A 12490-nucleotide genomic window follows, 5' to 3' on the forward strand; every position below is an offset into this window, starting at 1 on the left:
ACTTTTGGTTGCTGTTCTTTTAATGACACACAGTGCCAGTAAAACTAAGAAACGTGGGTGAAGAAACATATCGTTGCATGTATTTAACCCCTTGGTGTAACATTTAACATACATGAACTAATCAAGAATCATTATCTCCTCTTTGCAACCTTGTAGCCATTGTTTGTTAGCCACTTAACCCTCTCTGTCATGCAGTAATTAGAGACTCAGTAATATCTCAGATGGCCTGCTGATGAAACTATAACTATCTGTCCCCAAGGTGAATGTAAAAGATCCCTAATCGAAGATGAGCAGGGGGTTTGTTTCCAATATTTATCCTGCCACCCAACACCTAAGACAAATGATTTGGTGTTTCATTTCATTGCCATTTGTGGGAGCTTGCTGTGCACAAATTGGCTGCCACGTTTCCTACATTACAACAGTCTTTGGCATTGGCCGTCCCTCGGCTCATTGACGATGTGTACTCAGGGTCATGCGTTTCTGCCAAGCGTCTTCAGCAGGCTGGTTCTCAACCCACAAATCTTTGGGCACATGGGGAAGGGTGCCAATTCTCCATCGCCACAGGACTTTCATACAAACATAAGAATTAGGAGCAGGGGTAGTCTATTAGGCCCCTCGAGCCTGCTTCACCATTCAATAAGGCCGTGGCTGATCTGATTGTGGCCTCAACTGCACATTCCCACTTGCTCCCGGTAACCTTTGACTCCCTTGTTAATGAAGAATCTATCAACCTCTTAAAAATAACCAATGATCCTGCCTCCATCGCTCTCTGGGGAAGAGAGTTCCAAAGACGCACGACCCTCTGAGAGAAAACATTTTTCCTCATCTCCGTCTTAAGTAGATCCCCTAGTTTCTCCCACGAGGGGAAACATCCTTTCAGCATCCACCTCACGAATGCCCCTCAGAATCCTATATGTTTCAATAAGATCACCTCTCAATCTCTAAACTCCAATGGGTACAGGTCCAGCATGTCCAACCTTTCCTCACCAAGATGAGACTTGGCAAAGGGATGCTGACAGAATCTTCAGTGTGACTTTCTTTAATCTAGGGGCCTTGGAGTGCTGTCATGGTCCACGCGATCTTGACATTGGTTGGTGTCGCTCGCTGCTGCAGCCTTCTCCCGCCTTTGCAGCCGGTGAGACGCACAATCTTCCTCCGCCCGTTCTGCTGTTGAGAATGTTTTGGACCGCACTTTGGCAGCCCCCCTCCCACCCCCCCCGGACCTTGTCACCATGACTGGCCTTGCCAGGAGCAAGGAGCTCCCGACGGCACGGATCAAGGGATCGTCGGGGCGCACAAGCCTGTCCACCATATCAAAGTGGCGATCCACGGAGGGATTATAACAGTGATTACACTACAAAAGTAGTTAGCTGGCTGGTGAAGCTCTTTAGGATGTCCTGAGGTCGGGAATGTTGTAATCTGCCTTTAAGAGATGCAGCATGAAATCACTAGAAAGGAAGTGTGTCATGTGATCCAGTTTTCGTTTTGCTTTTGCTTTTTCAGCAGAGCTCACCCAGGCAGCTCTGCTGCTGATGCCTTTGCCTTCCATTTCCAACAGAGCCAGTACATCAGCTTCATTTACTGGCTGACCATCAAAAGGAAACCTGATCTGTGAGACCTGTTGCTCGCAGTATGTTTTCATCAGTTTGCTCAGTGGTGTTTGCTTCTTTATCTTGAATTGTACGATTGAAGCATTCAGCAGATCTCACACACAGCCCTGCTGCTGGTGTCTTCAAGATTTCTATCCATATATATACACATCACCACGTGCCTACACTTAATAAATGAACGCACAACGTGTTTACACAAACCCTCATGAGCTTATATCATTATAAAAACACGACAGGGAAAGGCGCTATATAAAGGCAAATATTTCTTTATGTACCATTAATCCCTTGGTCTAAAAGTACTCAATGCATAGCAGTAACCCCTCAGTGCTGTAACCATTATATATCATTAACTCTTGGGTGTAGTGCTCCCTGGTGTAGCGCTGTATCACATCTCACTATCTCAAAGTAACACTGCATTCATTGCATATTATTAACCCTGAGTGTAATACTGCAATTATCAATTATTATTAATCTGTCAGTATAATGCTGTAATTTGTTTGCACATTAACCGTAATTGCCATTTACCCCTTCAGTTTATTCTCCTTTAAACATGCTGACCACAACATCCTCTGTCACAGCCTTGCCCAGTGTTCCACCTTCACAGAACTATCCACAGGTTCCACTCACTGGGGTGAGTTTTGAGAGACTGCAGTTCTGCCGAGGCCTCTGTCTCAGTGGGAGTGGAGAATAAGGGGGCGGGGATGGTCAGTGCACCTGAGTCACAAAGTCATCACTTTTCTAGTTGCCAATTTTATTTCTTGGAAGGCTATGAGTTGTGTAAGTCGAGGCACTGACCTTCATGCTCGATCTTTTGACAGCTTCTCGTTGAGGTAGGTTTTGCACGAGGAATAGAGTTTCCAGAAACTCTTCTCCTTTCAATTTCAGGAAGGACACTGAGAAAGAGTCGCTAAGCAGGAACCAGACACAATCATGCAGAGTGAAAGTTGGGGAGAAGTCAAATCAAGTCACGGAGGCTGGATGCACAGGAGCAATGGGCAGACTCAGCAGCTTGCACATCCTGTTTTTGCTTTCTCCACTTCCAGCTAGCCCACATACTCATACTCTCTGAGAGAAAACAAAATTCTCCTCATCTCAGTCATAAAAGGAAGACCTCTTATCCTTGAGCCGTGTGCCCTGCTTCTAGTCTCCCCGACAAGGGGAAACGTCCTCCTGGTATCTATCTTGGCAAGTCCCCTCCGGATCTTTTATGTTTCAATAAAATTACCTCTCATTCTTCTAAACTCCATTAGGTATAGGCCCAACCTGTTCAACCTTTCTTCATAGGATAAGCCCCTCATCCCAGGAATGAGTCAGGTGAACCTCCTCTGTACTGCTTCAAACACAATTATATCTTTTTTCAAATAAGGAGACCAAAACTGTACACAGAATTCAGATGCAGACTCACTAATGCCCTCCTGTATGTCCACTTTTCAAAGGATTTTAGTCTTTTGATCACTTAAATCCAGGTTTTGTAGCCTTAGAGAAGAGACATTATGTTTGAGGAGATGTCTTCTTGTACACACACACACAGGGTTATGGGGGTTTAATGTAGACAAATGTAACACCGTGCATTTAGGAATTGGGAACAGGCAGAGGAAATGTAGGGTTAATGGAAAAATATTGACCAAGGCAGTCAGGAAAAGGATCTTGCAGTCTCAGTGCACAGACCTCTCAAGCCATTAAACCATTGCCTGTTGTCACAAAGCTAATGGGCAGTAGGCTGCAGAGAATGAGAAATGGAGTGAAGGTCAATGGAAATAATTTTAACATTATATGTAGCGATGGCCATGTCCCACGTCAGTACTCTGTGCAGCTTTGCAACCTTCACTAGAAAAAAATAGCTAGTGACTGTTGTGGTGACCATGAAACTATCAGATTGTCACAAAAACCCATGTGGTTCTCAAATGTCCTTTAGGGAAGGAAATCTGCTGTCCTTACTTGGTCTGACCTACACGTGCCTCCAGACCCACAGCAATGTGGTTGATTTTTAACTTTCCTTTGAAATGGCCTAGCAAGCCACTCAGTTGTATTCAAGAAGTTGGCTCACACCACCGTCTCGAAAAACAACTTGACAAAAAAAATGCTGGCTTTACCAGTGAAGCACACATCCCATGAATGAACTGAAGAAAAGAAAAATTTCATTGATCTGGAAAAGTACAGAGAAGAGAAAAGGAAAAAAAAAAACTTACATTTATACAGCTCATTTCACAAACTGTTCCAAAGTGCTTAACAACCAATAAAGTAATTTTTGAAGGGTAATCACTTTTGTAATGTTCCAATGTAGAGCTATGGAAATGATAAGGGGAAATGAATAAAATATTATGGAGGCAGGTTGGGATTCTGGAGGGGAGAGGACTGAAGAAGAATATGATTGAGGTTATAGAGTGTAGCTATCTTCATGTGTGAATTGGACAGAGGGATGAGCTATTAGGAAGATGGACTAAGAGGGACCTTTAGTTTCTTCCACCCTTCTGATTTTCAATATTTCCCTGATGAGCTCCTCCACAAGACCTCTACATCCAATAAAACTAAGAAGCTTTTGTTGACTTAAGACGAAGATGTTGATGATTCACTTGCAGTTAGTACAGAATTTGTTAATCTGGTGATTTGTGATGAAATTGTTGCTATGGGTCATTGATGCAGCACCATTTTACATGGTTGTTATTAAGAGCACCGAGGTCATTAGGAATAGTCAGCATGATTTTATAAGCAAATAGGTCATAGCTCACTAACCAGCTGGATTGCTTTGAGGGGGTAATTGGAGTCCCTTTTACTCTACATGCCTGCCAGTGTACAAATTTTGCTGATAATGGCACTCTGAAGGTGAATTACATTGATTACCTGGATACACTTCAGCAAGCTCTTATTTGGCTGTGAAGTGCTTGGAGATGTCCTGACATTGTGAAATTCTTCCTTTGATCAAGCATTCGGTTTAATATCTCCTTTCTTTGGCACCGCACCTGTCCTCTGTCAGCAGCCTTGAAACCTTTCCCTATGTCCTGGACGCTCCATAAATTGTGAGCTGTTGTTAATTGCAACTTTCCGAAAATTCCCCTGTACTTGCCCTGATTGCCTGCACCTTGCAAATACTGGAAAATTTGGTTGGAAGGCATGTATGTCCTTAAGGAAACCCACCTGATTGTCCATCCATTTAAATTGATCATGCCCCTTTATGAAAACACTCTCCTCCTCTCTCTTCCCCCTGCCCCCTGCCTGCTACCATATTCCTGTGCCCGCTGTGCCCACCCACAAGAGCGAGTACATTTGGTGGGCTAGGACCAGAAAATATGTTGCAATATTTTCTCCCTCAGATGCCTGAATGGTTGTCCATCAAGCAATAAGAAATTTAAGTCTTTCTGTTTTTCTATAGTGCCTTTCACAACCACAGGACATCCCAAAGCGCTTTACAACCAATGAAATGCTTTCAAAGTAGAACCACTGAAGCAGGAAACATGACAGCCAATCTGTGCACAGCAAGCTCCCACAAACAGCAAAATAATAATGACCAAATAATCTCTTTTCGTGATGTTGGTTAAAGGATATATATTGATCAGAGCACCAGCAAGAACCCCCTTGCTCTTCTTTGAACTAATGACCCGGGATCTTTTACATCGAGCTGAAAGGGCAGACGGGGCCTGAGTTTAACGTCTGCTCTGAAAAAAAAGGCATTTCTGACAGTGCAGCACTCCCTCAGACCTGCACTGGAGCATCAGCCTTGAGTTTTATGCTCAAGTCCTGGAGTGAGACTTGAACCCATAACCTTATGGCTCAAGGGAGAGTGCTACCAACTGAGCTACAGGGTCCAAGCGGAAACAACCCCAGGGGGAATAGTCACTTCAGGCAGTGGGTGACAATTGCTGTCTGAGTAAGCAGTTGTGAATGTAAGGTGATATTTTTGAGGGACATCTCAGGCTGAAGGTTTGATAATGAAGGTGTAATTGTGGCCGAATTCAATATTACCCAAGAGAGCAAAGGAGCTCTTGGAGGTCTTGTGACTTGAGGAGGTAGTGTCCCAGCCTTTGAGCTAGAAGCTCTGGGTTCAAGTCCCACTCCAGGTCTTGTTGGCCATGGAAGGAGTGTTCATGATGGAGTTCAACAGGTTGAGAATCAGCCTGCTAATCCTCGTAACATTTCCCCACCATTCCTCAATTGGAAAAAAAAGTGTGTGAAAATACCAAACTGGCAAAAGGATTTCTTGAGGAATGCTGGACAATAGTGGGTCCTCATTGTGAACACCTGTAAAGTGAGTAAAGCATAAATGGATGGATCCCCTCCACGTTCCTCTTTGAGAGGAAAGAGTTTTCCCTCATCATTCTTGTCTTTGGCGTGTGAGATGTTACAGATAAATGGGCTGATGTGACACCATGTCCTTTTGTTTTAGTGATGTTGGTGGGTTTGCTACGGTACGCGCAGGTGATGGAGAGACACCAGAACTCCTTACTGAACACAGCAGCGCTGGTCGTATGTTGGATCTGCGCTGCAGGGCTCATCGTCGTGGGAAACTTCCAGGTAAAATATAAAGAAAATTGAGAAGTTTAGAAGTGACTCTTGCCAACCATACCATTCATCTGTCCGACATGTTAAACTGGTGCCAACCCAGTTAAAATAAATAACTCTGTAATCATTTTACAACAGCGACTACACTTATGTAGAAAACGGAAAGAACTCTCTTTTATGGAGTGCCTCTTCTATCTTCGTGATGTCCCAAAGTGCTTTATAACTAATGAATCATTTCTCAAAGTGTAGTCACTGTTGTAATGTTAGAAATAGTAGTACAGAAGCTGAGTATTGCTGAAAAAAATACTTTTTTGTTGAAGCTTTTTGTTTTTCACTCATCAATTCTCAAGAATACCAAATGTAAAGGGAACAATAATTTATGTACAATGTATGAGAAGAGAATGCTGATTGGTTAGCAAATGGACTCTGATATATACTCTTATAGTGGATTCAGAGTATATATCAGAGTCCACTTGCTAACCAATCAGCATTCTCTTCTCATACAGTATAAATTGTTGTTCCCTATACATTTGGTATTCTCGCGATTTGTCCTGATGAGTGCAAGATGAAAAGCTTTGACAAAATGTCTATTTTTCCAGCCATAGTCAATGTTAGAAATGTGGCAGCCAACTTGTACACCACACCACACAAAACAATGAGGTAAATGACCAGATAATCTGTTTTTAAGTGTGGTTGAGGGATAAACGCTGGCCAGGAACCAGAGGAGAACTCGTCTGCCTGTCTTTGAAATACTGCCATGGCATCTTTTACGTGCCCTCGAGAGGACACATGGGGTCTCAGTCTAACGTCTCATATGAAAGATAGCATCCACGACAGTTCAGCACTCCCTCAGTATGGTACTGGAGTGTCAGCCTAGATTTTTGTGCTCAAGTCTGGAACTGGAATACCGCCTGACTCAAAGTGTTTACACTGAACTACGGATGATACTTTATGGCACTTTGGGATGTCCAGTGGTGAAAGGGATGTTTTGAAAGCAAGATTTTTCTTCTTTAAGTGGACTGAGCAATGACAAAGGAAGTTTAATGCAGACAAGTACAATATGCTGCACAAATAAAGGAAAAAATAATGCATGAATGGTGTCGCAATAGCTAAGATGGAAAATTGCCCGCAGTCTTAACAGACTTAACATTAAACATGTGCAATCAATGCAGAATGGCAGTCAGCAAAGCCAGTAGGCTGTTGAGCTACACGTGGCCAAAAAAGTAGGGTATAAGACACAAAAGGTAATGATCGAACTGCACGGTGCTCTGGTCAGCCTGCACCTTCAATATTTCACCAAGATCCGGTCACTGAGATACAAGGGAGACATTCAACCACTGGAGGCAGTGCAGAGAAGAGCCATGAAGCTGACCCCGTGTCAGGGGATTGCCGTCAGGAAGAGAGATCATTGGGCGGGGCTGGTGGGGGATAATCACAATCGCTGAGGGTGATTGTGCCAGAGTGGCAGCTGCCCAGGTTATTTATCTGAGGCTAACCCACGGCTGTGCCCTGTGTGCCCCATCACCCGTGGAGTTGGGCGGAGTGAGCCCTGTGCAGACTCCAACCAGTTTCTGCCTTAAATGGCACTCGGTGTCCTATTTATGTTCAAAGAGCACGATTCCCATATTAAAAAAAGGAATCTACCCTGATTCAGGTGGAAGCCAGTGGCAAGGGGGTGAGAAGGTTACTGCCCTATCCCGAGGTTGTTACCATCCTGTTAGGTTAAGAGAATCAAAACTGAACCCAAAGACTGATCAATGTGTTCCTGTTGGAGTAATGGAGCCTAAACCCTGGAATCATTTAAAAAGAACCAATTGTATGCTACATTGGGGGATTTATTAGGATCTTTCTGGCGGAATAAACTAAGATGGGCCAAATGGGTATGGATGTGGAGAGATATGTAGCCACAATATAGGTAAATGGAGTTGAGATACAGATCAGCCATGGCCTGCTTGAATGGTGGACTCAGCTCAAGGGGCTGAATGGCCTCCTCTTGTTCCTGTATCTCTGTGAATGGCCTCTCTCATCTGTGATTTTGAAGGGTGAGTTAAACCTTCTGTTTGGCGAGCAGTTGGAGAAATAGCATCCAAATGTGCTCAGTGTTTATACCAATTTTCTCGGCCAGATTGCTCGTCAGATGGGCTGAGAGCCATCTGTAAATCACAGCATTGCTTGCAGTAGGATCAACAATCGCTCTCTGAACACCTTATTTAAACAGCCTTTTCTGGCTGGCCAGCAATAAATCAGTTGAACGATGGGGGCTGGTTTTCTAATATTACACTGGCAGTAGTGTTAAAAGACCTGTGTTCCCTCCTTGGATCTGGTTTGGTTCCTCATTTTGCAGCTGACAGACTGGCTCTGAACGTCCACCCTCAGCTGTACACTCAGCTATCGCCGCTTATAGCTCACGGAGCATTAGCAATTCAGACAGGAAGCCACGTTTGAACTTTCCCCCATGAGCCACAGACATTCACAGAAAGCGTCTGTGAGCTAATGTGTAATGAACACGTCTGCAGCCAGTCTGGATGCAGCAAAGAAAAGGAGAGGGTTAGAAAAAATGGAAACAGGTCCATTCTGCCCCTCAAACTCACTCTATCCATAGACTGTACGCCAAATTTCCCTGTCACATGCCTGACCTGTTTTCATTATCTGTTCATCATAGATCCTCTCCCCGTTAATTCCCAGCTCTGAGAGCCACTTTGTGTCAGTGATCAAATGTTAGATCAGCTCCCAAAGTTCACAGATCAGTACTAGATGAGCTGCCAGTGTTAGGCAGCAGTATCGATGCTGCCCCCCAAAGGCAAGAACAGTATCAACACCGACGTCAAAGTGAAAAGAATGTTCTGGGACAAGGCCCCGCATCAGAGTAGAGTCATAGAGCTGTTATAGCACTGAGTGAGGCCATTCAGCCCATCGAAGTACAGTGGGATTGCTGGTACTATAGTCAGATGTTTGACAGGGTCCTATATACTCATGGAAAGGAAGACAGAGTTAACGTTTTGAGTCCGTATGACCCTTCATCAGTTTGTGATGAATCAGTTCTGATGAAGAGTCGTATGGACTCGAAACGCTCACTCTGCCTTCCTTTCCACAGATGCTGTCAGACTTGCTGAGTTTTTTCCAGCAATTTTTGTTTTTGTTTCAGATTTCCAGCATCTGCAGTGTTTTGCTTTCATCCTATATTCTCATCCCGCTGCATCATTCACAAACACAGACGGTATTTACAGAACCCACTGCTAATGCGTCTTTCTGAGAATTGGCGTTGGATGACTTGCTGCATTTCACAATCATTCCCTCAAGCTAGTTTTGGGAAACTAGTTCCGAAGAAACGGATAGGAGATGGTGCCTCCACAGATGTTGAAACATGGGCTGTTTCTAATCTAACTGCACATTTAAGAGGCTAACTTCTCCCCTTTATTAGAAGCCCTGTGTTCCTTTCGGTTTTAAAGCACAGTTTGGCTAGCTTAAGTACAGGAAGTTGGATTATCTCTGGCAGCTGGGTGCTATGTCCTCAAGTCAAATAATTAACTTCCAATGAAAAGTTAGTCTGAATGATGTTAGCATTAGTTCAGCATTTAATGTTGTGAAAATAATATGACCTGAAAGATAACTGTGGATCAGAAAGATACTTTACTGTGAATTGGATTCCAGAGAAACTCCTTTGGGAGAGAGTTGGAACTTGTGGTTTAACTGTTCTGTTAGTTCTGACTGAGTTTCTCAGGTTGTTGAAAGAGCCCAGGTTGGTTCCATGACATTTAGTCTTCGCTGTGTATGCGTCTCACTATTTTCCACTCACACCTACGTTGGGATTTTCTGGCCCCGCCCCCATCGTGAGGGCGCTGCAAAATTCCACCCCGAGTCTTCGCATGAAACAAGCCTCTCGGGCAGGGTCTTAAGGTGCGTTCCCCACTTTAACCAGCTACTACAGCTACTAGCATTTTTTAAACAATTTAAGACGTTAATCCTTTTACTGCCATTACATGGATTTACAGCACAGAATCACAGAATCCCACACAGTGCAGAAGAGGCCCTTCGGCCCATCGAGTCTGCACCGACACGTGAGAAACACCTGACCGACCTACCTAATCCCATTTACCAGCACTTGGCCCATAGCCTTGAATGTTATGACGTGCCAAGTGCTCATCCAGGTACTTTTTAAAGGATGTGAGGCAACCCGCCTCCACCACCCTCCCAGGCAGCACATTCCAGACCGTCACCACCCTCTGGGTAAAAAGGTTTTTCCTCACATCCCCCCTAAACCTCCTGCCCCTCACCTTGAACTTATGTCCCCTCGTGACTGACCCTTCAACTAAGGGGAACAGCTGCTCCCTATCCACCCTGTCCATGCCCCTCATAATCTTGTACACCTCGATCAGGTCGCCCTCAGTCTTCTCTGCTCCAATGAAAACAACCCAAGTCTATCCAACCTCTCTTCATAACTTAAATGTTTCATCCCAAGCAACATCCAGGTGAAACTCCTCTGCACCCCCTCCAGTGCAATCACATCCTTCCTATAATGTGGTGACCGGAACTGCACACAGTACTCCAGCTGTGGCCTCACCAAGGTTCTATACAACACCAACATGATCTCCCTACTTTTGTAATCTATGCCTCGATTGATAAAGGCAAGTGTCCCATATGCCTTTTTCACCACCCCATTAACATGCCCCTCCACCTTCAGAGATCTATGGACACACACGCCAAGGTCCCTTTGTTCCTCAGAACTTCCTAGTGTCATGCTGTTCATTGAATACTTCCTTGTCAAATTACTCCTTCCAAAGTGTATCACCTCACACTTTTCAGGGTTAAATTCCATCTGCCACTTATCTGCCCATTTGACCATCCCGTCTATATCTTCCTGTAGCCCAAGACACTCAACCTCACTGTTAACTACCCGGCCAATCTTTGTGTCATCCACAAACTTACTAATCCTATCCCCACATTTTCATCTATGTCGTTTATATAAATGACAAATAACAGGGGATCTTGTGGTATGCCATTGGACACTGGCTTCCAGTCACTAAAGCATCCTTCTGTCATCACCCTCTGTCTCCTACAACTAAGCCAATTTTGAATCCACCTTATCAAATTACCCTGTATCCCATGTGCATTTGCCTTCTTTATTAGTCTCCCATGTGGGACCTTGTCAAAGGCTTTGCTGAAATCCATATAAACTACATCAACTGCACTACACTCATCTATACACCTGGTCACCTCCTCAAAAAATTCAATCAAATTTGTAAGGCATGACCTCCCTCTGACAAAGCTATGCTGACTATTCCTGATCAAACCTTGCCTCTCCAAGTGGAGATAGATTCTCTCCTTCAGAATTTTCTCCAATAGTTTCCCTACCACTGACGTGAGACTCACTGGCCTGTAGTTCCCTGGCTTATCTCTACAACCCTTCTTAATTAACGGAACCACATTAGCTGTTCTCCAGTCTTCTGGCACCTCCCCCGTGACCAGAGAGGAATTAAAAATTTGGGTCAGAGCCCCTGCGATCTCCTCCCTTGCCTCCTTCAGCAGTCTGGGAAACAAATCATCCGAACCTGGAAATTTTGTCCACTTTTAAGCCTGCCAGCACCTCCAATACCTTGTCAGTCCCGATATCAATTTGCTTAAGAACCTCGTAGTCTCTCTCCCCGAGTTCGATACCTTCATCCTCATTCTCTTGGGTGAAGACGGATGTGAAGTATTCATTCAACACTCTAGCAATGTCCTCTGGCTCCACCCATAGATTGCCCCCTTGGTCCCTTATGGGCCCTACTCTTTCCCTGGTTATCCTCTTCCCATTGATATACTTATAGAATATCTTGGGATTTTCCCTACTTTTACCAGCCAGAGCTTTCTCATATCCCCTCTTTGCTCTCCTAATTGCTTTCTTAAGCTCCACCCTGCACTTTCTGGACTCCACTAATGCCTCCGCTGATTTGCTTCCATTGTACCTGCTAAAAGCCTCTCTTTTCCTTCTCTTTGTAACCTGAATATCTCTGGTCATCCATGGTTCTCTGGGCTTGTTACTCCTTCCTCTCACCCTAGAGGCAATATGTTGAGCCTATACTCTTCCCATTTCCTTTTTGAACGCCCCCCACTGCTCCACTATAGATTTCCCCACAAGTAGCTGTTCCCAGTCTACCTTGACCAGATCCTGCCTTATTTTACTAAAATCCAATCTCCCCCAATCCAAAACATTTTTTTGCAACTTGTTGATTTTTTTGTCTAGAACAAACTTAAATTGTACCATGTTGTGGTCGCTATCACTAAAATGCTCCCCCACCACCACCTCAGCCACCTGTCCGGCTTCATTCCCCAGAATTAGGTCCAGCACTGTGCCATCCCTTGTTGGACCCTCTATATATTGACCTAAAAAGTTCTCCTGTACA

At 44.4% G+C, this 12490-nt stretch overlaps 1 protein-coding gene across 4 annotated transcripts in view; it reads left to right on the plus strand.

Moving 5' to 3' along the window:
- Nucleotides 1-12490, plus strand: part of LOC144668548 (transmembrane protein 150A-like) — a 113081-nt gene that overhangs the window by 74356 nt on the left and 26235 nt on the right. For all 4 annotated transcript variants that reach the window (XM_078530686.1, XM_078530689.1, XM_078530685.1 and 1 more), the window contains one exon: nucleotides 5992-6119. In XM_078530686.1, the coding sequence (XP_078386812.1) occupies nucleotides 5992-6119 (128 nt within the window). The remainder of the gene's footprint in view (nucleotides 1-5991; nucleotides 6120-12490) is intronic.

The sequence above is a fragment of the Cetorhinus maximus genome, chromosome 27 (assembly GCF_964194155.1).
Source record: "Cetorhinus maximus chromosome 27, sCetMax3.hap1.1, whole genome shotgun sequence".
Lineage (NCBI taxonomy): Eukaryota > Metazoa > Chordata > Chondrichthyes > Lamniformes > Cetorhinidae > Cetorhinus > Cetorhinus maximus.